We start from the raw sequence: 23,989 nt of genomic DNA on the forward strand, positions 1-23,989 counted from the left end.
GCTTATGATCGAGTCACGTCCCAATAAACCCATCATAAGTTGAAAACATCATAAGCTGAAAATGCATTTAATACATCTAACCTGCCAAACCTCACAGCTTAGCCTCACCTACATTAAAGGTGGTCGGAACACTTATATTAGCCTCCAGCTGGGCAAAATCATCTAATAGCGAGTCTATTTTATAATAGTGTTGACTGTCTCATTTAATTTAGTGAACATGGTACTGAAAGTGAAAAACAGAATGTTTCTAAGATATCAGTTGTTCACCTTCCTGATTGTGCACCACGTTGGTATCAGACCGCACCTGCTGCCCAGGAAGAGATCAAAATCTGAAGTACAGTTTCTAATGAATATGTATGGCTTCACACCATGGAGTAGTCGTAAAATCATTACGTCCAGACGTTTGTACTTAGTGAAATATTTATTGAATGCCTTCTACATGTGAGGCACTATGTGAACCAATTTCACACAATTTTTAAAAAAGCCATTAACTGCACTCACTTTGCCCTTTTGTAACGAAATAAGAGGTACTTCCTTTGTTTCTTAAGCAATAAAAACCTTGTTAATTCACTTCCTCAACTTCATGTTGTAGAGATGCCAAACATATAATAACTCGTTTCTCAAAGAAGTTAACAATGCAAATCTGTTGCAGGGACATAAAAAAGGGAAAACTCCGCAAATATGGCTTATTTACAATTGGAAGAGGAAATAAAGGGAAGTTGTTAACAGAGGAAACTTACACTGAAACGAAATTGACTTTCTGTGTACCCCAAGAAGCAGACCGGCACCAAGAGGTGGAAGCTAGTAGCAGGTACGCAGGTGTCGCTCAGAACAGAGCCTGGTCTCCAGCAGTTGAGGGCCGGCGCGAGCGCGGACAGGGAGCTCTCAGGCTCTGGGGGGAAAGCTGGGCTGTGAGCCCTTGCCAGACCTGCCCGTCGGCTCCGCCCGGAAGTCGGTCTCGCGGGGGCTGGCCCCGACCTCGGCCCGGTCCCGCGCCGACGCCGCACGGGGGCACGCGCTCTCGCGGGGCGCAAGCCGCCCTGCCTGGGAGGGATGCGTTCACAGAGGACACGGCAGGGCCAGAAGCGCTCCCGGGGCCGGCGGCGAGCGAACGGGCGAGCCGGGAGGCGGCCGGTCCCAGGGGAGCGCCCACAGCCCTCGCCCGCCCGCACCCGTGACCCCGCGACCCTGCGTCGACGTCGGCGGCCGCGACGGCTCGGGCGGGAGCGCGCGAGCCCGAGGAATCTCGCGATTGGCCGGCCGGGCGCCCACTCCCAGAATGCAGCGCATGGCGCGTCATTGAAGAGAGACCATGATGGCGGCGGCGCTGGGGCCCCCAGAAGTGATCGCTCAGCTGGAGAACGCGGCCAAAGTTCTGATGGTAAGTGCCCGCGCCCCCGCGCCCCGCGCCCGCGGTCTCTGCCGGCGCTGCCGTGCTCGGCCTTGGCGCCCGCCGGACTGGTGACCGGCCGGGGCCTCCCGGGAGCCCAGGGCTGGAGCAGGCGGCGGTGGCGTGGCGCAGGACTCTTCTCCGCCTGCGCTCCTGCCTCGGCGCCCCTGGCCGGACTGTCCGCTCTCTGACTGTGCAGCGCCCCAGCCGCGCCACCGAGTGGGGCCGAAGGAATGCTTCGTGCGCCCCGGCCCTCCGCTCGGGGTCGGGGGGAGGCGGGCGCTAGGTCGGGGCTGTGCGCGCCGCTGGGGAGCGGGTGCCGGCGGAGGGCTGGCATGGCCCGGGTGCCGTCTGCAGCTGTGGTTCCGCTCGTGCTTTTGGGTCCCCGAGCGCTTTCTCCCACCTGCGACCGCGGCTGGGCAGCCAAAGCCGGCCGCACAAGGAAGGAGCGGCGGGAGGGAGGGAGGGGAATCCTAGGACCAAGGTCATTGGGGCAAACTTTGGGGCCGAGCTCCGTGTGGGTCGTGCGTTGGGGAGAGTTGGGTGTGCAGCTCTCGTGGACTTTTTCCTGCTGCAGTACAATGAACACAACAATTTAGTCAGTAGGTTATTACCTACTCGAGAAGGTGAGGCCGAGTCAGAGTAAGGCATTCCACTCACAGAGTAGAAACAAGGATAAACCATGTTTAGTTACTCAATAAACTACTTGCTGGCTCAGTTTTGTTTTTGTAAACCACGACTTCCGTGTTTTTGATTTCTCTGGAAGTTAAGAGGCTTGATTCCTTGAATTGACAAACAGCCTTATTAAGAATTGAATGCAGCAATCTTCGGTACCTTTTTGCACCTTTTACCCCCTTTTGGTTAGGTGTTTGGGTTATATGTTCAGGCATCACATTTTAAACTTTTGAACTAATTTTCATATAGTTCGTAGTTCCTTTTATCAAGTTTTCACACCCAACACCAGATAGCTTATGAAATTTAGCTTATGAAGCTGAGAAGTTTAATTAAAGCAGGGTTTACTTGCCGCAATATGAGCGAAGTTAGGTGAATCGTTTTATCACAAAAAGTGACTTAGGGAACGTTTTCAGACTCTGGCAACTTAAGTCCAGAAAAAAACTAGCTATTATTTCCCTTAAATACCATGTTCTTAAAATCTCTGACTTAGAGCGTTTCCTGAGATATCTGGAAATTTTCTATAAGGCAGAGGCCCCGTTTTCATTAGACTTGGAAGGAGTATGTGACTCCCTCCCCCCCAAAACACGGCTTTAGTTCTCATGGCAACTAGTATAAAATAGTTGTCCTTCATAGTTGGTCTCAGTACTGGTTAGTATTTGTGCTTGCTAGGACCTTTTCTCTTCCTGGCAAAGCTATTCTTATCACTTGTAAGGGAGTAGGGGGGAGGAGTCCGAGTAAATACTAGTAATTGAGTGCATATCACCCGCCTGACACTGTTCTTGATGCTTTACATACTTTGTTAATCCTTGCAACGCCTTTACAAGGTTGAGAGAGAGCTTAAGTGGCCCAGGTTACATAATTACTTTGTGGCTGAATTAGGTCTACAACTCCCATATGTGGCTCTAAAGCTGGGTCTCTTTCTGCTCTGCCTCACCACCTTTTCTGTGTGTTGTATTGGTATCTGTTTACATACTTGAAATCTTTCCAGAGGAGAAGAGTATTGAAAAAAGCGGTATTAAAATAGAAAATTTCTTTTTGGAAAGTCCACTTACTGTTTGACAGTGTGGATATGTAGCAGAGCCGCGTGGTTTCCCAGATGGAAGCTGCAGTCCATCTTAAGAGTGACAACTGACATTTTACCCAGTGCTCACTGTGTGTGAGGCACTATGCCAGCCACTTCACATGTATTACCTTATTTGATCATCAGTAACTGTGAGGTAGTTATTACTTTCATTTTCATGAAAGACTAAGGGACTGAAATATGTAGTAGATGTTAAGTAATTTACCTAAATTTTCAAAGAAGGTGGTAGAGTGGGGAATCCAACGCAGGTTCATCTGTTACCAATGCGTGGATTTTAGCCTTCGGGGTAGTGGGAATAGAAAGCAGGTGAACTAATTATTTGGGGATACCTGGCGTGCTGAAGTCCATGGGGTCACAAAGAGTTGGACATGACTGAGCAATTTAACTGAAGATTGTCAAACCTCCTTCAGTTACTTACTGTTCAGTTCAGTTGCATCTGACTCTTTGTGACCCCATGAACTGCAGCACGCCAGGCCTCCCTGTCCATCACTAACTCTCAGAGCCTACCCAGACTCATGTCCACCAAGTTGATGATGCCATCCAACCATCTCATCCTCTGTCATCCCCTTCTCTTCCTGCCCTCAATCTTTCCCAGCATCAGCATCTTTTCAAATGGGTCAGCTCTTCGCATCAGGTGGCCAAAGTATTGGAGTTTCAGCTTCAACATCAGTCCTTCCAATGAACACCCAGGACTGATCTTCAGGATGGACTGGTTGGATCTCCTTGCAGTCCAAGGGACTCTCAAGAGTCTTCTCCAGTACCACATCAATTCTTCAGCACTCAGCTTTCTTTATAGTCCAACTCTCACATCCATACATGACTACTGGAAAAACCATAGCCTTGACTAGACGGACCTTTGTTGCAACGTAATGTCTTTGCTTTTTAATATGCTGTAGGTTGGTCATAACTTTTCATCCAAGTAGTAAGTGTCTTTTAATTTCATGACTGCAGTCACCATCTGCATTTTTGGGAGCCCCCGAAAATAGTCAGCCACTGTTTCCCCATCTATTTGCCATGAAGTGATGGAACCGGATGCCATGATCTTACTTTTCTGAATGCTGAGCTTTAAGTCAACTTTTTCACTCTCCTTTTTCACTTTCATCAAGAGGCTCTTTAGTTCTTCTTCACTTTCTGCCATAAGGGTGGTGTCATCTGCATTTCTGAGGTTACTGATATTTCTCCCGGCAATCTTGATTCCAGCTTGTGCTTCTTCCAGCCCAGCCTTTCTCATGATGTACTCTGCATATAAGTTAAATAAGCAGGGTGACAATATACAGCCTTGACGAACTCCTTTTCCTATTTGGAACTAGTCTGTTGTTGCATGTCCAGTTTTTTTATTTTTTTATTATTTTTTTATTTTTATTAAAAAATTTTTTTCTTATTAGTTGGAGGCTAATTACTTCACAACATTTCAGTGGGTTTTGTCATACATTGACATGAATCAGCCATAGAGTTACACGTATTCCCCATCCCGATCCCCCCTCCCACCTCCCTCTCCACCCGACTCCTCTGGGTCCTCCCAGTGCACCAGGCCCGAGCACTTGTCTCATGCATCCCACCTGGGCTGGTGATCTGTTTCACCATAGATAATGTACATGCTGTTCTTTCAAAACATTCCACCCTCACCTTCTCCCACAGAGTTCAAAAGTCTGTTCTGTATGCATGTCCAGTTTTTAACTGTTGCTTCCTGACCTGCATACAGGTTTGTCAAGAGGCAGGTCAGGTGGTCTGGTATTCCCATCTCTTTGAGAATTTTCCACAGTTTATTGTGATTGTCCTTAATGAGTGTGTGCAGTGATAATATAAAATAATGGAGAACACATACATTAATTGATACTTTATATTTGTTTTAAAGCTGCAATAGGTTTTAATGAATCTAAATGGAACTTTAATGAGATTGGTTTTTATTACGGAATTTGGTTAACATTTTAAAAGCATTGGCCAAAATGTAGTGCTGTAGAACAATTCTTTCCATTTTATTTGATTCTCTTTTTGGCTGCACTGGGACAGCTGCTGCGTGTAGGCTTTCTCTTGAGTTGTAGTGAACTGGCGGTTTCTCCTGTGGAGCACCGCCCTAAGCCACGGGCTCAGAAGTTGTGGAGCAGCATGTGGGATCCTCTGGGATAAGGGATTGACCCCTTGTCTCCTGCATTGGCAGACAGATTCTCAACCTGTGAACCACCAGGGAAGTCCACCATTCTTAAATCAGCCCTGTGAAGTGGATGGGAGAAGAGTTATTCTTAAACTTTATAAATGAGAAAATCCGAGGTTCAGAGATGGTAACTGGTGTGCCCATGGTCACACAGATGGTTTGGCTCTGGAATTCAGTGTCTGGCCATTCACTCATTCTACAGAGTGTCTTCAGTACACGTCTGCTAGGCATGAATTGTACATGCTGAGGAAACAGGAGAAAAGAGACCTTTTAAAAAAAATATTTATTTGGCTTTGCCAGGTCTTAGTTGTAGCCTGTGGGATCTAGTTCTCCCACCAGGATTGAACCTGCAGCCCCTGAGGTGGAAATGCTGTCTTAACCACTAAACTGCCAGGGAAGTCCCAATTTCAAGTTTTGCTTTTTGGAACTTTATGAAATTTTGTCCTAAATATTTTTGCTCTGTAGTTGGTTGAATCTGTGGATACACAGGGCTGAAAGTAGTTATTTACAAGTATAAGTTGCAGTACATTTAGAGCTGATGATTCTTGCAGAAAGTTTTTTCTTAAAAGATTTAAGTCTTGACAGAGTTCCTGTCATTAAGTTCAGTCTGAAGCATTTAGTATCTGTAGGGTGCCTTAGGGCCAGGCTCTGGGGTGGACCAGCAGGGTGGTGGCGCCCTTCTGCTGCTGCTGCTTGGACCCAGCTCCCGCTCTAGCCCCCTTGGCCGGGTGCCCCAGGCCTCCTAGAGGCATGTTCTTGAATGTCTGTCCTCACCACTCCTATGCATTCTCCATTGTCCTGTTGGGCTTCACTTACAAGACACAGGTTCAAAGATAAAATGGTTAAGAATTTCAGGATGGCCACCACAGAGTGTCACATTAAGGTTGAGGCCCTTTGGAGAGAGCTGGGCCCGATGCTACCGCCCTGGTCACATACTTGGCAAGCTGGCCTGGGGCTTTGTAGACTGGCACCTGTCTGTCACATTGGATCAGCTTCCTCCTCCCTGAGCCTCCCAAGCAGGTACGCCCCTGGCTTGCAACAGCCTTCTCCCGCTTGTACCTAGTGGCTTTTCAGATCTCAGTGTAGTTGTTCGCTTTGGCAGAAACAAGTCTGAGCACTCTGGACTAGATTTAATGCTCTTTTCATATCACTGTTTGCTTTAGTAACAGTTATAAAACCTCCAGTTTTATGCTACTTGTCGATTATGTAATTGACTCCTCTGCTGGATTGTGAGCTCCTGGGAAACACGGATTCTGTTTGTTTTTGCTTATCATTGACTGACTTGTGTCTGAAGCATCTAGCACATTGCCTAGCACAGAGTGGACGTTTGATTGTAATTTGTGGATAGAAATATGTTGTAGGGGAGGGTTCCAGACAGAGTGCCTGGGTTTGAAGTTTCACTACATTTTCTGTTTGTAAGACTCTGGATAAGTTTCTATCTTTCCAGCTTCCGAGGCCCCTTCTCCCATCGCTTTTGTTTGAATCAGCATAGCAGCTCTCTCCATTCTTCCATCTCCCATCCTGTCCTTGGTCCTGTCTCAGAGCCTTTCGTTCCTGGTCACTCTGCCTGAAACACTTTTCCTCACTCTCACTTGATCCTTCAGGTCTCAGGAATGCCCTCTTAGCTTCCCAGAAATGTGAGACTCACCTGTCCTGAACTTAGGTACATCTGTGCCATCTGGGATTTTACATTTGTTTGTGTGATTAATGAATAAATGTTGGTCTCACTGCTGCTGCTAAGTCACTTCAGTCGTGTCCGGCTCTGTGCAGCCCCATAGACAGCAGCCCACAAGGCTCCACTGTCCCTGGGATTCTCCAGGCAAGAATACTGGAGTGGGTTGCCATTTCCTTCTCCAGTGCATGAAAGTGAAAAGTGAAAGTGAAGTCACTCAGTTGTGTCCCACTCTATGCAACCCCATGGACCGCAGCCTTCTAGGCTCCTCCATCCATGGGATTTTCCAGGCAAGAGTACCGGAGTGGATTGTCATTGCCTTCTCTGTTGGTCTCACTGGCTGCATGCTAATATGTATTAGCTTAGGAACTTCGTTTGCACTTAATATTTGGTTGGTAATATTTGTTGAAGGAAGGGAATGAGTAAATAGGGAAGGAAGATGGGCCCAGGGGGATGGGCAGGGTGGGTGATCTAAGGTCGCCCTGCAGTATTCCGCACCAGTTTGGTGGTTTCGCTGGGTGACAGCAATGTGAAGATCGGCCTGAGAGAAGCAAGACGTTAAGTTCAAAGACCAGTTAGGAGGCTTTCGACGTTGTTCTGCAAAGAGAGGATGAGACTCTGCGCAAAGCTAGGATGGAAGAGGGATATGTTAATATTCTTCCAAAAATTTTTTAATGCCAGGATGATTTGTTTGGTAAAAGAGAGTGCATGTGTATTTGAGGGAAGCTGAACAGCTTGTATAAGCTAAGAATTTCTGAGTTTTTACCTTAATAGAAATTTTATTTTAGTCCATAATGTATCCATATAAATAAATACAAAATATATTTATTTTATGAAATATAGAAGTGTTCAAATATAAAATTCTTTGACCCCATTCCTTCTGGTCTGTCTATAGTTTGTGACTTTGTGGCAGGGATTAGAGAGCTAATTGGGAAATAATACTATTATGACGGTGACATAGATAAGATGTTAGAAAGTCATCCCATTGCTAGACCAGGAAGCATAAGTACTGACTCTTAGGAATTGAGCAGCAGGAAAACATAGAGGTTCTGGAGCCAAGCTGTTTGGATTCTTCTTGGCTCCACCCATGACCAGACATGTGACACTTGGCAAGTCACTTAACCTCTGTGTCTGTTTCCTCATCTCCAAAATAGGGAAATATATTATTTCCAGAGAGTTAATGTATAGATTAAGTGATTTCATTTACTTTAAAAGAAACATGTTTAATACAGACCTGGTACATAGTAAGTGCTCTAGAAGTGATAGCTGTTATTTTGTACATTAATCTGTCAAATAACATTGCACGAAATCATGTGAATCTAGGTAATCTCATAGGAACCACTTAGTAAAGATTTGCTGAATTAATTAAATTTTTTCAAGTGTCTTCTCTTCAAGTGTCCTCTATATCTGCACTCTCCAGTGAGGTAGCCAGTAGCCACAGGTGGTTGTTGAACCCTTGAAAGATGGCTTGTGCAAAGGAGGAACTGAGTTTTTTACTTTAAAACAGTCGTATGGGGGCAGTGGCTACCATTTTGGGCAGCTCGGGTGTAAAGTGTGACTGTATCTCTTTGGTTTCACCTTCTGCTCCGCAAATACTGATTCTTTTGTGACCCCTGCCAGGCTCCTCTGTCCATGGGATTTGCCAGGCAAGAGGACTGGAGTGGGCTGCCATTTCCTCCTCCAGGGGATCTTCCCGACACAAGAATTGAACCCATGTATCCTGTATTGGCAGGTGGATTCTTTACCACTCAGCCACCTGGGAAGCCATCTTTAATTTGTTTTTTCTTTTTCTTGCTGTAGAATCATTTTATGAACTGTATCAAGCAGATTTTCTTACACAGACATCATAAGAGAGAAGACATTGTCACATATCCTTTTAGCAAAACATGTTGGTTCAGGTTCTTGTGACAGAATATTGGGTAATGAAGTAGTTCTGTATAATTCTGAATTGCCTTTTTGTCCTTGGAGGTATGTTGTTCTCTCGTTGATTATTGAGTCTGAGAAAATCCACCTGGGGTGGGGTTTCCCAGCCCTGTCACTCTGGGTGTTTGGGGCTGGGCTGTGCACTGCAGGACCTTGAACAGCATCCCTGCTCTTTCTGCACTTGTTGCCAGTGGCATCCCTTCCCAGCTGTGGCAACCAAAAGTGTCTCCAGACACTTCTAGCTGCCCCCTAGGGCACACAGTGGCCTCAGCTGAGAACAACTGATTTCGAGTATCACCATCTCAAGACGAGGGCTGAGATTACACTTATATGATCAGTTTTATCATCATTAGTGGAGTTGTCCCTTAGAACTCTCTGCTGTGATAGGAATGTTCTGTGTGGTCCAGTGTGGTAGCTGCCAGCCACACAAGGTGTTAAGTTAAGCACTTGAAATGTGGCTAGTGCAGCCAAGGAACTGAATTTTCCATTTCATCTATTTTTTAAATTATTTTTAACTGGAGGGTAATTGTTTTACAATATTGTGTTGGTTTCTGCCCTACATCAACATGGATCAGAGGTATGTTTGTCCCCTTCCTCTTGAAGTTTCTTTTAATTTCAACAAATGTGGCCAGTCACTGCTGTTTTAGACAGTGTAGGTTTAGTGTGCTGCTGTATGTCTTTTTGCATTCATCTTCTGATTTATATTTCAGTTGTGAAATGCCTTTCCTTACCAGTTTTTTTCTCTTTGTCATTATGGTTAGAAAATGAAAAATTCTTAATTCTCAACACTGTTCAATGAAACTTAAAAACTACAAAGATGGTGTTCCCAGGTTTCATTTTTACCTTCTAGGAAGATCATATTACACTCTGAACAATGTAGTAAAAAAATTGAGGATAATATAATAGTGCTGATTTATTTTTATTTTACTATTGTATTACTTTTCTAGGTGGCTTTAAAATCATTTCTTTTTTTAAAATTTTGTTATTAGTTTTTTCTTAGCATAATTTGAAATAATTGGTGAGTTCTGATGGAATAATCCTTAGAATGATGAAATAACAAAATCTTTCAAGATATGGAAAAAATATGATCACCAAGATCATCTTATATGTCTTAGAAAAGGGTCCATTGGATCCATAAATGACTTCAAATTACAGTGAGTTTTATTCTGTTTTTTAAAAATAGAATTTGCCTTTATTCTTTGGAAGACCTCTAAGTAAAAATCATGAAATATCAAGCCTTGCAATTAGTTAAAACTGCTTTAAAAAGAAAAAAGAAATCTCCAAAATTTCTGAGTTGGACCTTGGTGGAGTTTACTGACAATTCAAGGAAATACCTTTTTTGTTTCAACATTAGTTGATGTCTGCTGTAGTTTTTTTTTTTTTTTTAAGTTCTTTCTATCAGGTTAAGGAAATCTCTAACCATTCCTACTTTGCTAAAAATTTAATAAACATGTTTCTTAATAAACATGTTTCTGCATTAAAAAAAAAAAAATGATAATGTCGTCTTTCTCCCGCAACATATCCAGGGCAGGGAGGGAGACTGAAGAATTGGAAAGGACTGTGGCTGCAGGGGCAAGCAGCCTTGTGGGAGCTGTGGCTTTGGTGGGGAAAGGAGGTACTGGGGCCAGGAAGAGGTGAGGAGGCTGGAGGGCCTGGTCTCTGTGGGTCAGCTCCTGGGGCTCCATGGAGGGCAGAGAACCGACCGTCATTTTGTCCTCTAAGACTCTTAATATTTGTGCCTTTCTTCATTCTCAATAATTTTTCATATCTGTGTTCAGTTTTCTTCTCAATGCATCTAGTCTGTCTTTTAATTTGCCTGTTGAGTTTTTAAAATATTTTGCTTGTGGTGTATTGACTTACAGTAAAATTCACAAATCTTGGGTGTCTGTTTTGAGGAGTTGGGGCAGTTGAATATACGCTTGTAACTACCATCCAAATAAGGTCTGTGTCTATGAATATTCAAGCTTCTCTCACTGCTCCTCAAAATTCTGTTGTCTGGTGCATGTGCATGCAAAGTAGCTTTAGTCGTGTCTGACTCTTTGTGACCCATGGACTGTAGCCCGCCGGGCTCCTCTGTCCATAGGATTCTCCAGGTGAGAATACTGGAGTGGGTTGCCATGTCCTTCTCCAGGGGATCTTCCCGACCCAGGGATCAAACCTGTGTCTTAGTCTCCTGCATTGGCAGGTGTGTTCTTTACCATTAGCACCACCTGGGAAGGCTCTGTTGTGTTGTCTTCCTTCTTATATTTTTTTTAAAAATGTAAAATTTTTACTTATATGTAAAATATAACATAGGATTTTCCATTTTGAGTACTTTCACATTGTTGTGCAACCATCATCACTATGTCCAGAATTTTTCATCTTCCCAAAGTGAAACTGGTTGCACTAAACAGTAACTCCACATTCTCCCCATCCCCCAGCTCCTGGTACCACTATTCTGCTTTCTTTATCCATGAATTCAACTATTTTATATTTTAGGTACCTCATATGTGTGGAATCATACAGTATTTGTCTTTTTGTGTCTGTCTGATTTCACTTAGCATAAGGTTTTTGAGATTCACCCATGTTATAGCATGTGCCAGAATTTCATTCCTTTATAAAACTGAATACATCGCACCCTGTGGCTGTATTATTTACCCATTTGTCCATCAGTGGACACTTGGTTGTTTCTCCCTTTTGTCCATTTTGAATAGTGCTGCTCTGAACATTGGTGTACAACCTTTTTGAGTCATGCTCTCAGTTCTTTTGAATGTGTACCTAGAGGTAGAATGCTGTCTTGTATAGTGTGTGTAATTTTTTGAGAAACCGCCACTGTCTTCCATGGTGGCTGTGTATTTTTTTTTTAACCTGGCACCTTTTACATTCCCTCCAACAGTAGACAAGGGTTCCACTTTCTTTACATCCTTGCCAACAAGTTATTTTCTGGGTTTTTTTTTTTTTGTTTTGTTTTTTGCTTTGTTGTGTTTCATCAAGTGCTATATCATTGCAATGTTGATATGTTTCCCAGATTAGTGATCTTGAGACTTTATCAAGTGCTTTTTGGCCATTTGTGTATTATCTTCTTTGGAGAAACATATATTCAAGTTTTTTGCCCCCCCTTTTTTTTTTGGCCATGCTGTGTGTGGCATGTAAGATCTTCGTTCCCCAAGCAGGGATCAAACCCGTGCCCCCTGCATTAAGAGCAAGGAATGTTAACCCCTGGATGAACAGAGAGATCTTTTCCTTTGCCCATTTTAAAATTGTTTTTTATTTTTAGCTGATGTTTTAAGAGTTCTTTATAGATTCTGACTTGTAATATTCAATAATTTTCTGAATTTCTCACATTCTCTGAATTGCCATTATCTCCATTGATAATATCATTTGATGTACAAAGGTTTTTATTTTTGATGACATCTGCTTCATATGTTTCAAATTTTTCTTTCAAACATTTTATATTACATTTCTGGCATTTCCAGTGTCTGCGAGTGTTGCTAGTTTGATCCTTTGATTTGCTGTTCTGCAAACTTAGGGTGGCTTGTGTCTTCGTATATTTGGAATTCGAATATCAGCTCTGGAAGTGTTTGTGGTAAACTCCAAAGCCAGTGTTCACTGTGTTACTCTAATGCCTGAACACAGGACTACTTTATGTTTCTCGGGTAAAAGTTTCCAGACCTCATGGGTCCTGTTGAACTGGAACAAGAACTCTGTCTGTGGACCGGCTTCTGGTTGTCAGCTGTCTGGAGTCATTTTCCCTCTTTTATCCACTGGGGGCCAGACTGGCAAGCTTCTCCCTCTTTTCCTTCCTCCTCCTTCTGATTTTTTTAAAAGTTTACCCTTGTCTGGAGGATGCTTGCTTTCTGTGGAATGTGTCCCTGTCTCAGGAGGGCCCTGGCTATTTCTCCTGTCCTCTACGTCTTGGGCAGCTATCCAGATGGAGCTTGTGGTGACTCAGGGTTGGTAGGTGTCTCCAGGGTGGATCCATGAGAACATGCTGTCATGTCATCTTTGGATCCCTGCTTTTGCTTCCTTTCTCACTTCTGGGGATTCCTTGATTTCTTGTAAGTACAGCAGTATATTAAAATTTTAAAGAAGTGTTTTATTCACTATTTTAATTTGGTTTTAGCAAAAGAGTTGTTCAAGGTATCTGGTCATCATTACTATCAGGATTGAATGCCCACTCATTTAAAAAAAGTACATGTTTTAAATAATTGGGAAAGCACATAGAACAATATAAATCACACCCCTGTACCTACCTCCTTGGGTAACATGTTAATAGCCATTTTACTTAGTCTTTAAAAAAAGAAATCACAGATATGATTCAGGCCCCTTTGGGTTTCCTTTAGATACCATTCTTCAGCCCTGCTTCTTCATCCACAAAGATAACCACGGTTTTAAAGTTGTTTCCTTTTTGAGTTTGTACACTTTGCCTACAAGGTAAATAATATATTGAGTTAAAAATGTTTTTACATAAATGATACATTGTATATGTCTCATCATTTGCTTCTTCAGAATAACTTTCAGAGTTTATCTCCTTGGTAAACATAGCTCTTACAAACCATTCTACGGTGGTACTGCACGTATTCCCCGTTGGTGGGAATGTCGTTGTTGTTAGTAGTCTTGTAGGCATGTCCGAGTGTAGGGGAGAGGTTCTCCAGGAATAAGTGCCCAGAAGTGGACTGGTGCACACCTTGCTGTTCAGGCCCATGAACTTACTCTAGAGAACTGTGAATTTCAAGTGAATGGCCCGTCTTAGATCGTCAGCAGTTTATAACTGTTTGCAGTACCCCGAGCTCTCCAGCCTCTTGTTTTTGTACTAGACTTCTGTCCAGCATTCAGAGACAGACAGCTCATTGTTTCAGCGTGCATTTCTGAGGTTCCCAGTGAGATTGAGTATGTCCCCTTGTTTATCAAGCAGTTTTCCTTCTACTCTGTGAGTTGTCTGTCCATTGGCCATTTTTCTGCTGAGTTGCCTATCCGCTGGGATTGGATTTGGCCGCATGTAACAGGAAACGCCGATGACAGTGCCTGAGCTCTGGGACTGAAGAGGACGAGCTGCCCATCATGCTGCATGTTGTCCTTTCTTTTGTGGGGTTTCTATGATTAATCCTTTGTTAATTACATGCAGTGCAGTTATTATCTCCTAATCGTCTTTTACTTATGGTTAACATTTAGGAATTATTTTAATATAATTGAATTGATTAAAAAAGCTGTGTCATTTATTGTTTAAAAAGTCCTGCCCTACCCTGGTGCTTTCCTGTGTCTTGTTAAAAGTTTTTTTAAAGTTTTGCTTTTCACTTTTCACCTAGAATTTATTACTGTGTGTATAAACGGGTGGAGAGCTAATCTTACGTTTTTGCTTATAAATAGCCAACGTTCTAGTGCCTTGTATTGTAAAGTTTAGTCTTCACTAATTTGTTGCATCTCATGAGTTTCTGGGAATTCTCTCTGTTCCATTGTTTGTTTTTTCCTGCTCTTATACTGTGTTTTAAATTATTATTATGCCTTAAGTGTTGACACTTAAATTATTATTTTAAGTATTTATATCTGGTTGGATAAGACTCCCTTCTTATCATTCTTTTTCTGCATGTTTCTAAAAGGCTATTTTTTTGAACTTCAAGTGTGATTTGCTTTTTATTTGAGGTGTAATAGTCATTTAACATTATGTTAGTTTCAGGGATTTCCCTGGCAGTCCAGTGGTTAAGACTCTGTGCTTCTAGTGCAGCGGGTGAGGGTTTGATCCCTGGCCAGGAACTAAGATCCTGTATGCCACGAGGCCAAAGACATAACAAACAAAAAGCAACCAAAAAAAAGCCACCCGAGTTACGTTAGTTTCAAATGTAAGACATAATGATTTGTATATATTGATAAATGGTCATCATAATAAGTCTAGTTGACATCTATCGCCAAATATTTTTATAGTGTGAGTGTGTGTGTGTGTGTGTGTGATGAGAACTTTTAAGATCTGTCCTCTAAGCAATATTCAGGTAAGCAGTTCAGTATAATTAATTGTGGGCTTCCCAGGTGGCTCAGTGGTAAAGAATCTCTACTAATACAGAAGACCTGGGCTTGATCCCTGGGTCACTTGAAGAAGGAAATGTTTATCCACTCCAGTGTTCCTGTTTGAGAAATTTCATGGAATAGGAGCCTGGCGGCTACAGACCATGGGGTTGCAGAGGCGCACGGGCTTTGTGACTAAACAGCCAACAGAATGGTTATTGCAGTTACCACGCAGTGCTTTACACTCCCAAGGCTTAGTTCTTTTGTAACTAGAAGTTTGTACCTTTTAACCACCTTCATTCATTTTGACCACTCCCCCCTTCTGCTTCAGACAGCCACCAATTTCTGTTTTCTGTATCTTATGCTTAGGGTTGTGCATTTTGTTGTTGTTAGGTTCCAGATGTAAGTGGGACCGTAAGGTATTTGCTTTTCTCTGTCTGACTTATTTCATTTAGCATAAGGCCCTAAAGCGCCCCTTTTCCAAATTATTTTGACTGTTCCTTGTCTTTTCTTAGATGTGTCTGGGTCACCTTGTCATATTCTGAGGTAGTACAATTCCAGTTTAAGTCTCAAGAAGGTTTAATTACTGGAGGTGGATTTTGGGAGATCCATAAGCACGTTTTTAACCACAGTTCTCTTAGCAATTATAAGGTGCATTCCTTAGCATCATTATATGGGGGGACCAGAGAGGGGTCCTTGCCCAAGGCTTCCCAACTGTTGTGCTGCACAGATAAACAATTAGAAACCAGGTCTTTCTGATGGCTGTAAGGGATTTTTAAGAGAGCTGACCTGTTGTAAACAGAAAGACCTGTCTACCTGTCTAGTGCAAACTGTGCTGAGTGCTCCATACTCAATGTCAGTGCTCTTCCCACCTCTCCCTTGTGCATGGGCTCGGCTCTAGGAATTTAGAGATGAGTGAAAGGATGGCTCTGGTGTCACAGAAACAGTAGAGAAAGGAACGAGGGCAGTGAATACCTGCAGTACCTTGTGATGAGTCGGGTGATGGAGGCTTCACACGTGTGGGTACTGGGGACTCACGTGTTGGTGGTGTGAGGTGGGGTAGAGACGTCTCTTGTGCTTCATCTAGGGGAAGGTCAAGAGAGGCTGGTAAAGAGGGTCGGGACTGAGGCAGCTGTGAAGGGTGACGTTCTGAAGAGGAGGGCATTCTAGGTCAGAGCTGCCTGGGGATCTTGGAAGGGAGATGCGTGTGTTTGGTTTTGACTCCCAGCCTGTTGAATCTTCAGGCACTGGGGATTTTTTTTTTTAAGACGAAGTTTCTCAGGACTTTATAATAACTTGCTACTTGGAAACCGTTTTAAACTCATTTTCAGGGAGAAAGAATTTGAAAGTTTAGTTTTGAGAAATTAAAGTGAATACCATCTTGTACCTTAACTTATTGACTTGACGATTTTATTGTTTGTATGATATTGAACCAGGTGGTTAACACAAGCTTTTAGTTTATACTTCATCATTTGAACTTAAAAATGAAATTCATTTTTTATGTTATATTAAAATTGTATTCAGACTTGTATCTTATTAAGTGTATGATATTAGGCTGTCCCAGTATCATTAACTTTGGGAACTGTTTTGTTTGTAGAACTTGTATTCATAAACAGTGTAGCAGGTGGTGGTAGTGTTTAGCATGCTGTGTATTCAGGTCATAGTCAGTAGATGAAGGGTCTTATGAGAGCACAGACTCAACTCGTTGAGTTAGGGAAAATGGTGGAAATGAAGAATTTGCAAATGAAAAAATATTTATATTTAGCATAGTTAGCTGTTCACAGTATTTTATTAATAAAGCCTTTAAAAATATTCAAGGGGACTTCCCTGATGGTTCAGTGGCTAAGACTCTGTGTTTCCAATTTAGGGGATGCGGGTTTGATCCCTGGTTGAAACTAAGATCCTGCATGCTGCAACTAAGTTACCTGCTGTAACTGAACATCCTGAGTGCTGCAACAAAAACCTGGTGGGGCCAAAATTATAAAACAGAACTGAATGTAACACAGTTCTTTTTAAAAGACTGACAAATAGATGATTTACAGTCTTAGTTTCAGGTGTACAGTATCGTCAGTGGTTTTGTAGATTATACTCCATTGTAGGTTATTACAGAATAAGAGCCGTCGTTCCCTGTGCTGTGCAGTGTGATTCTTGTTCTCTGTTTACTGGAGATTTTTAGTGGAAATTTTTCATTTTTACCTGGAGAGCTGTAGAGGGTGCTATATCTTTAGGAATAGTAGTCTGAACTGGCTTTAGCTAATTAGAATTACTTTAGGCAAGAGAATCAAAGTTAGTTGACTTCTTGGATTTTTAAAAACTATTTTAACTGAAAATAGAGTGACTAATGTTGCATAGTGGATAGACTTTATATTGAGTATTGATTTAATGTATCTGGCAAAATGTTTTTCATCTTCCTAGGTCTTTGAATACACTTGAAGTGATTTCCCTAATTTATATTGGTTACAGCAACAAAGGTTTATTTTTTTGCCACCCCCCCCCCCTGTTGAGGAATCTGATATTTTAATCTGTATGCTGTATAAGCCAGTCTCTCCTTCTAAGCTTCAGATGGGTCTCAGTGAAGTCAAAGATAACTGAACCGTGGAATGGGAATGTATGTTTTAGGTCGGGCTGGTTCAGAAGATACTGTCTTTGAAAGAAATATTGTTAAAACAAAATGGAACTTGAAGACCTGGGCAGACTATCTTAAAAGATCATTTTTAGAAATCAAGTTTTAGTAACTTTGGATTCAGTTTCACCAGTGCCTAAGAGTTTAGAAGTGATTTGAACTTCATCAGTTTAAATGGAATGGTATATTTGGGAATAAGAGACAATATTAGCTATGTTTTTTAAAAAGTTTACCAAAAATTTTTAAATAAATATCTACCTTTCTAAAATGTTAGGCAACTTGATCCAAACCTTGCCAGGAGTTTCTTCTGTTTTCTTGAAGATGTATTTTAGGTGTCTATTATAATGTTTAATACTGTAGTTCCTTAAGCAAGTGTTTGTCCTCCTGTTGTCCCCTGAAAGTGAAAATATCTTCTCTTGTTGTGGATAAAAGGATTGCTGTTGTTGAAGTCTCCTTATTAAACAAGTGTGCTCTGTGTGTGTTTGACTCTCAAGGCACCACCTTCCATGGTTAACACCGAGCAGCGCCAGCATGCCGAGCACATATTCTTGTCATTCAGGAAGTCAAAGTCACCGTTTGCCGTTTGCAAGCATATTTTGGGTAAGTGTGTTTACTTTAAAAATATCTTATTTTTCTATCTTGAACTTTAGATGTTTGAATGCATTTAAAGATAAGCAGGTTTGTACAGTTAAATTTTCCATTAGTCATTCCATTGGAGTGACTTTAAAGATATTCCATAAGGCCAGAGAGAAAACTTTGGTTTTGCTTTGGATTTTTCTTCGCTGAGTGTCGCATTCAATAAGTTGTTTCATTATTGGCCATAATGTCAAGGCTGATAATGGTGAGAGGAAAATCTAATGTTTTTTCTGTTGTTTTCAAGTATGATATCACTTACAGGAAATGCACTGTAATTCATCCCAGTGTTTTAAAGTTAAGATTATTTTTGGAGATTTCTACAGTTTCTTTTAGTTGTTTTTTCAGTTTTTTAAAAACCGTATATAATAGTTTGTACTCAGCTCACGTAGTGAATATTAGTCAGTTCTGTGTAGGTTTTCATTGTATGTCCTAAAATGAAACATTGAGTTTTTTACTCTTGTAAAAAATGTTTTGTTTATACTTTATATCTGACATACGTACAGAGTGATCTCTTTCCTTTAAAAGTAATAACAGCAATTATAACTTGTTCAAAGATGGCATTCTCTTTGCCTCTTAGATATTTTTCAATTATTATAAGAAAGATTTTTGTTGGCTGTTTTTCTTATTTGGAATCATTTTTTGTAATCCCTACTGGGGGCTCTGAAAGGAAGCCTTTTGAGGTGTCCATGGCTACAGAATTGGTTAGTTGAGTGTTAGGAGCTGAAGAATCTGCCGTGTGTTCTTGTGCTTTAGGAAGGCTAACCCGCTGACCCCCAGCGCTCTGGTAAATAGCCCACAGTCGGTCTCTGTGTGCTCAGTGCTTTCTGGGTCAGGGCTGAGGTCCAGGGCCTTTAGTGGAAGGGCTGGGCGCTGGGGTCCCTGCAGCCTGGAAGCAGCACGGGAAGTCACATTGCCCCTCAGAGCCTTTTCTATCTGTGAAATGGGCATAATGATGCCATTTCCTTAAATGGACTTGACCGTGTTAAGTCGTAGTGAGGCGCAGATAGAGCAACATTGTGAAAACACTTGATGAGAGGTCAGGTGAAGGTCATTGCTGCGTGACCACATGTCAGACGGCCTTTGAAAAGTGCTCTGTGCGGAGCCGGCAGCGGTGGTAAAGGCGGCCCTGTCCCCTTCAGGAGTTAGAGCTTGATTTAGAGAAGCAGTCTAATACTCACCTTTAATTCTAAATGAGGCAAGGTGTTTTTTTTTTGAGTAGTCAATTTTTATACTTGGTTGAATTTGTTTCTGACATTAAGAAAACTTGTTACCATGTGGAGAATATTTAACTCAGTATTAAAAGAAGCAAAACTGAAGATCATTAAGAGTTGGAGGGAGCCTTGCTTCTTCATCCTTACGACCTTGAAGCTGGAGGTCAGAGTCAGAGTCAGTGGAGGGAGAAAAGCTCAGATGATCTGAGCCTGGCTTTTGAGGCTTCGGCCTAACTGCATCAGCAGGTCACCATGGTGTCTCATCAGACTTCCGGCCACGACTCGGTTGTCATTCTGTACTGGCTGGGAAATACCGGTCTCAGTGATAAGTATGATATTAGAGTGTATTTGTTTACCACTCTCTTTTTTAGAGTATGTATATTTTATGAAGAACTATTGCTTTGTTATGACTTGAGCTTGTTTTAGAATACTTTTGTTTTCCTGATAAAAATTTCTAAAGAATAGTATTGCTAGTTCTGGCTACGCTACTGAAAGCATTTTGGGTTTTGAGACATAACTATTTAAAAGTTGGGTGCATGTGTTACAAGCATAATCATTAATGTACTGCAAAGCCTGGTGTTACATTAATGTTGACCTCTGAACTTCACAGAAAGCTTAACTCCTTACCCAGTTGCCACCAGCCCAGAAATGTTAGTTCCTCTGAGAAGACTTCTCACGCATGTGGCAGTCAATTGCAATCCAGGGTTTTCACGTTCTTGTTTCAGGATATAGGTCACTTGTGTGGAGTGTCTGGGTGATAGGTTCTGATGAAGGGGAGGCTTTCTCTTGGATGTTTCCTTTTTCTGGCTTTTTAAAATTCTTCCCTCTCTCTTCTACTTAAGTTTTGTTATTTCTTATTTTTCCTCATTTCTTTCTGGTCTTAAGCTTTTGTTTTCATTGTAGCTTTAATTTCTTTGCTCTTTTCTGAGTGTGTGCACATGTGTGCATGTTGCATGTTTCTGCATTTTGTTAGAAGGGCACTTTCTGACTTTTTCGCCTCAGAAGTCTTTGGCACTTAGGAATTTACTAGTTTTGTATGGTCAGATGTTCCTTCAGGAAACCTGTGCGTTCTGCTCTTGTTGAAGAAATTCACCCCCAGACCAGCACTTTTGGAGCTCTCCGAGAGAAGAGGATTTTTCTCGTTTTTCATCTCAGAGACAGCCGAGACAGAGCGAATCTGAGCCTTAACACTGTTGGTGTGCGTGTGTCACCATGCGGCTTCCTTGGCCTCTGCTTTGGACGGGAGCCCCAGCGGGCAGGGCGGTGCAGTTGCTGGATGCTGGAAGGCAGTGCTTGTGCTCCCAGCCCTTAGCTTTGCTCTCTGTTTAGTCTTCCTGTCTCTGTCTGGTTTCAGATGGCCGACAAGATGCACCTGAATTTTATTTATAATTGTTATTAGAGTGAGTTACCATGGTAGGAAGTAAAAGTTTCCTGCTAAGCTGGCTTAAATTAACTTGTCATCTTTCAGACAGTGTCCTAGTCAGTGGGAAATCACCCCTCAGAGTGCTGGTGATTCCAGCTGAGCCGGGAGCTCTGCACAGGGACCTTGCAGTTTTGAGCATCTCAGCAGAGAGCAAGACAGAGGCTCCTTTGTGTGCGAAGGCCTCGCCTGCTACTGGCAGGCTTGCAGAGTTCTGGCTGCCATCTTCTGCACGTTTCTGTCATGTTTAAGTGCAGTTTAGGAAGGCCAGTGGCAGTGTTTATGAGAAAGAACTTTTTATTAAGTTAGGAAAACTACTCTTAAATTTGGAATCTGACTTTTTTTTTTCAGATTCCTCCTTTCTTAAAAGAGACATTTTCTTTCAGGAATAGTAGTACAAGGAAAAGAGTTCTCTTGAAAACTTCTGTATGTCATTTACTTTCTGTAATTGTCCCCTTACAATTGCAAAGAATGGGACAGGGAGGAAAAAGGCTAGACTGTAAGCACAGTTAGACAGGAGCATGTTCAGCGGTCATGAGAAGCAGGAGTGCCTGCCAGGCCCCCTCCTGGCACCTGCATTCAGGGCGGGCCCACATCACCCAACAGACAGGGCCAGCCACGCGGGCCTCAGTCTCCTCTGTGTCTCGGTGCAACTTCTTCAGCTGTGTCATGCAAGGATTGGATTAGGGGATCTTCAGGGTTCTGTTTCTAAAATTCTGTGAGTCCCTACAATATTACTTCCCTGTTCAAATCCAAGGTTAAGGATTGCAGGTCCTTAAAAACTTTACGTTGCAGTGAAAAGTGCAGATAGGCAAATAGCCATTGTTTTAAGAAGAGGTTTGTAGTAGATGATTTGAATTACTTTTATGAGGCAGTACCATATTTCTCCTTAGTGAGCTAAATAGATAATAGCACTGGTTTCTGTTTCAACTCCTCTTTGACTAAAACACTTTCTTTTCCCTACTAGAACTTTAAATGCATCTTTTTAGGATAGGTTTACATTTTTGGATAGGTTTTACATTTATTCATTATGTTTTAAGTTTTCTAAAATTTTGTGAGTTCTGATTACCATTTCTATTAGAATTCATGTTAAAATGGCATGGACTAATCAAAAAAAAAAAAAAGAAAAAGGTCCAGATTGATTCATCCCCTTACTAGTTTTGATATTTTCAAACCCGCCCCCACTGAACCCTAGTATGATTGGAATTGACGTAGGCATACCTTTCCTCTAACACTTCTATAGGAAGTTGTGTCGAGATCACTTGTAATAAATGGTCTGCACTTGAAAAGCGGAGAATATGATGTGCCTGCCCATGTCTTCATTCTCTGCTGAGAAGTCATTGTAGGTGCTGTTCTGTGCCTGCAAGTGTCTCTCGGGCCTCAGGCACTCCTGTGCAGTGATCTAGGCAGAAACCCGGAGTCGGGTCAGACTCCGTGTGGGTTGCACATGATGGTTATTTTGTAGAGCTTCAGAAAATTTCTACTTTTTCTTGACTTCATTTTGACTGTTTCTCCCTTTTGATAATGCTGCTTTGGAAACCGATAATAGTGGTGTTGGTGAATAAAAGAAAAAAATAGAAAATTAATGTAAAGCGTTTCTTCAGTATGTTAATTTTCTATTTTTTTCTTTTTTTAAACTTTCTTGATTTAGTTTTAGTTCACTGGGTAAAAAAGGAACAGGTAACCATCTCCTTCCTTGTCTGAAAGTTCTGTTTAAAATGAATAAGCGCAGAATGCGCAAGGGAAGGGGAGCTGCTGTTTAAAGATGGTGTCTGGTTTCCCCTCAGAAGTGAGTTCAGTGCAAATGCTGTAACTTGCTCATTAAAGCTGGATCTTTCTGAGTGTAGCTTTGGGATTTTACTCAGTTTGATCACTACTGCAATCAGAAAATTCACAAGAACTTCTCACCTTGTGTAAATGTGACTTTATTATTTCTTAAACATTTTGAGGAAAAGAACCTGAATGTGATTGTGCTCATTTCTGAACTTGCTATTGGAGATGGGCCATTCTGCTCAAAGCTTAATTACCTAACAAACTTGAGATGCCTTGACAGCATGGCTCATCACAGATAGTAATGTTCAGAGGCTCATTTGTCAGATTCTCTGCAGATACAAAGTTCTGTTTTGCATAGGGTGAGAATCTCTTAGAACATTTTCTGATTGCTTTCTATTTTTATTTTATTTTTGTTAAAGCTGTGTTATTTTTTAGTTCTTCATGCTTTGGAAGTAACAGTTGAAGAGAGGTGAGGAAAGTTTGTGACAATTGTGATCGGTGACTAGCTGCCACCTGCCTGAGGTGTCTTCTGAGAGGAACTAACCTCTTTGTGGTGCTAGAGCAAGGTCACTGGATAAAAAAGGAACAGGTAACCATCTCCTTCCTTGTCTGAAAGTTCTCTTTAAAATTAATAAACGCAGAGTGCGCAGGGGAAGGTGGTCTGCTGTTTAACGATGGTGTCTGGTTTCCTCCCCAGAAACGAGTAAAGTGGACTATGTCCTCTTCCAAGCTGCCACGGCCATCATGGAGGCCGTGGTCCGAGAGTGGATTCTCCTGGAGAAGGGCATTATTGAGTCCCTACGCACCTTCCTTCTGAACTATGTCCTGCAGAGGCCTCAGTGAGTACCTGCTCTCAACTCATCCTTGGGTTGGGTCTTCCTTTGCTTTTCAATCACTGACGTTTATGGTTAAGCTCTGTGTGTGGCTCGTATCTTAAAAATTCACATGCATGTGATTGTAGGTTGTTTTGAAACTTAATGAAAGAAGATTTTTTACTATAAACTTGTGACACTGGGTTTCATTTCTTTGAATAGATTATGCTTGGATGTTAGGGCTTTTTGTTGTTGTTTAGTTCTAGGATTTTGTTTATAAATAAAAGTTGATCTTTGACTCAGTCGAAAATCCTTTGTACTTACTTATGCTTCTTTTGGTTCTTGGTGTGTATTACAATAGGTGAGTAGCCATGAGGGTTGGGGGAAGTCAGGCACCATTAACATGTACATGTTGGGAAGGTCATAGAGCAGAAAACACTGCATTCTTTTTAAGTTTCCTGTGGAGAGGGGTCAGGTCTGAGGAATGGGGTGAGAGTGAGTTTTCTTTTTATATTATACACATTGTGTTGTTTAAAAATTTTGCAAGATTGTATGAATTCATTTCCTGTATGATTTAGAAACAAATGAGGAAAACTACTGGCCATACAGATTTTGGGAGAAATTCATTTACTGTATACTTTTGTA

The 23,989-nt window shown here is 41.9% G+C and overlaps 1 protein-coding gene across 3 annotated transcripts in view; it reads left to right on the forward strand.

Annotated features, from left to right (window-relative positions):
- The first annotated feature begins 1,257 nt into the window (after positions 1-1,257).
- XPO4 (exportin 4) overlaps positions 1,258-23,989 on the forward strand; it is a 92,274-nt gene continuing 69,542 nt past the window's right edge. Inside the window, exons 1-4 of one of the 3 annotated variants that reach the window (XM_065902388.1) lie at positions 1,355-1,381; positions 17,987-18,092; positions 22,952-23,121; positions 23,230-23,371. In XM_065902388.1, the coding sequence (XP_065758460.1) occupies positions 23,277-23,371 (95 nt within the window). In that variant the 5' untranslated portion in view covers positions 1,355-1,381; positions 17,987-18,092; positions 22,952-23,121; positions 23,230-23,276. Of the gene's footprint in view, positions 1,382-17,986; positions 18,093-22,951; positions 23,122-23,229; positions 23,372-23,989 lie in introns of those variants that run through there. The other 2 variants (XM_065902386.1, XM_065902387.1) reach the window with 2 other exon arrangements.

Source organism: Muntiacus reevesi, chromosome 11, assembly GCF_963930625.1.
Source record: "Muntiacus reevesi chromosome 11, mMunRee1.1, whole genome shotgun sequence".
Lineage (NCBI taxonomy): Eukaryota > Metazoa > Chordata > Mammalia > Artiodactyla > Cervidae > Muntiacus > Muntiacus reevesi.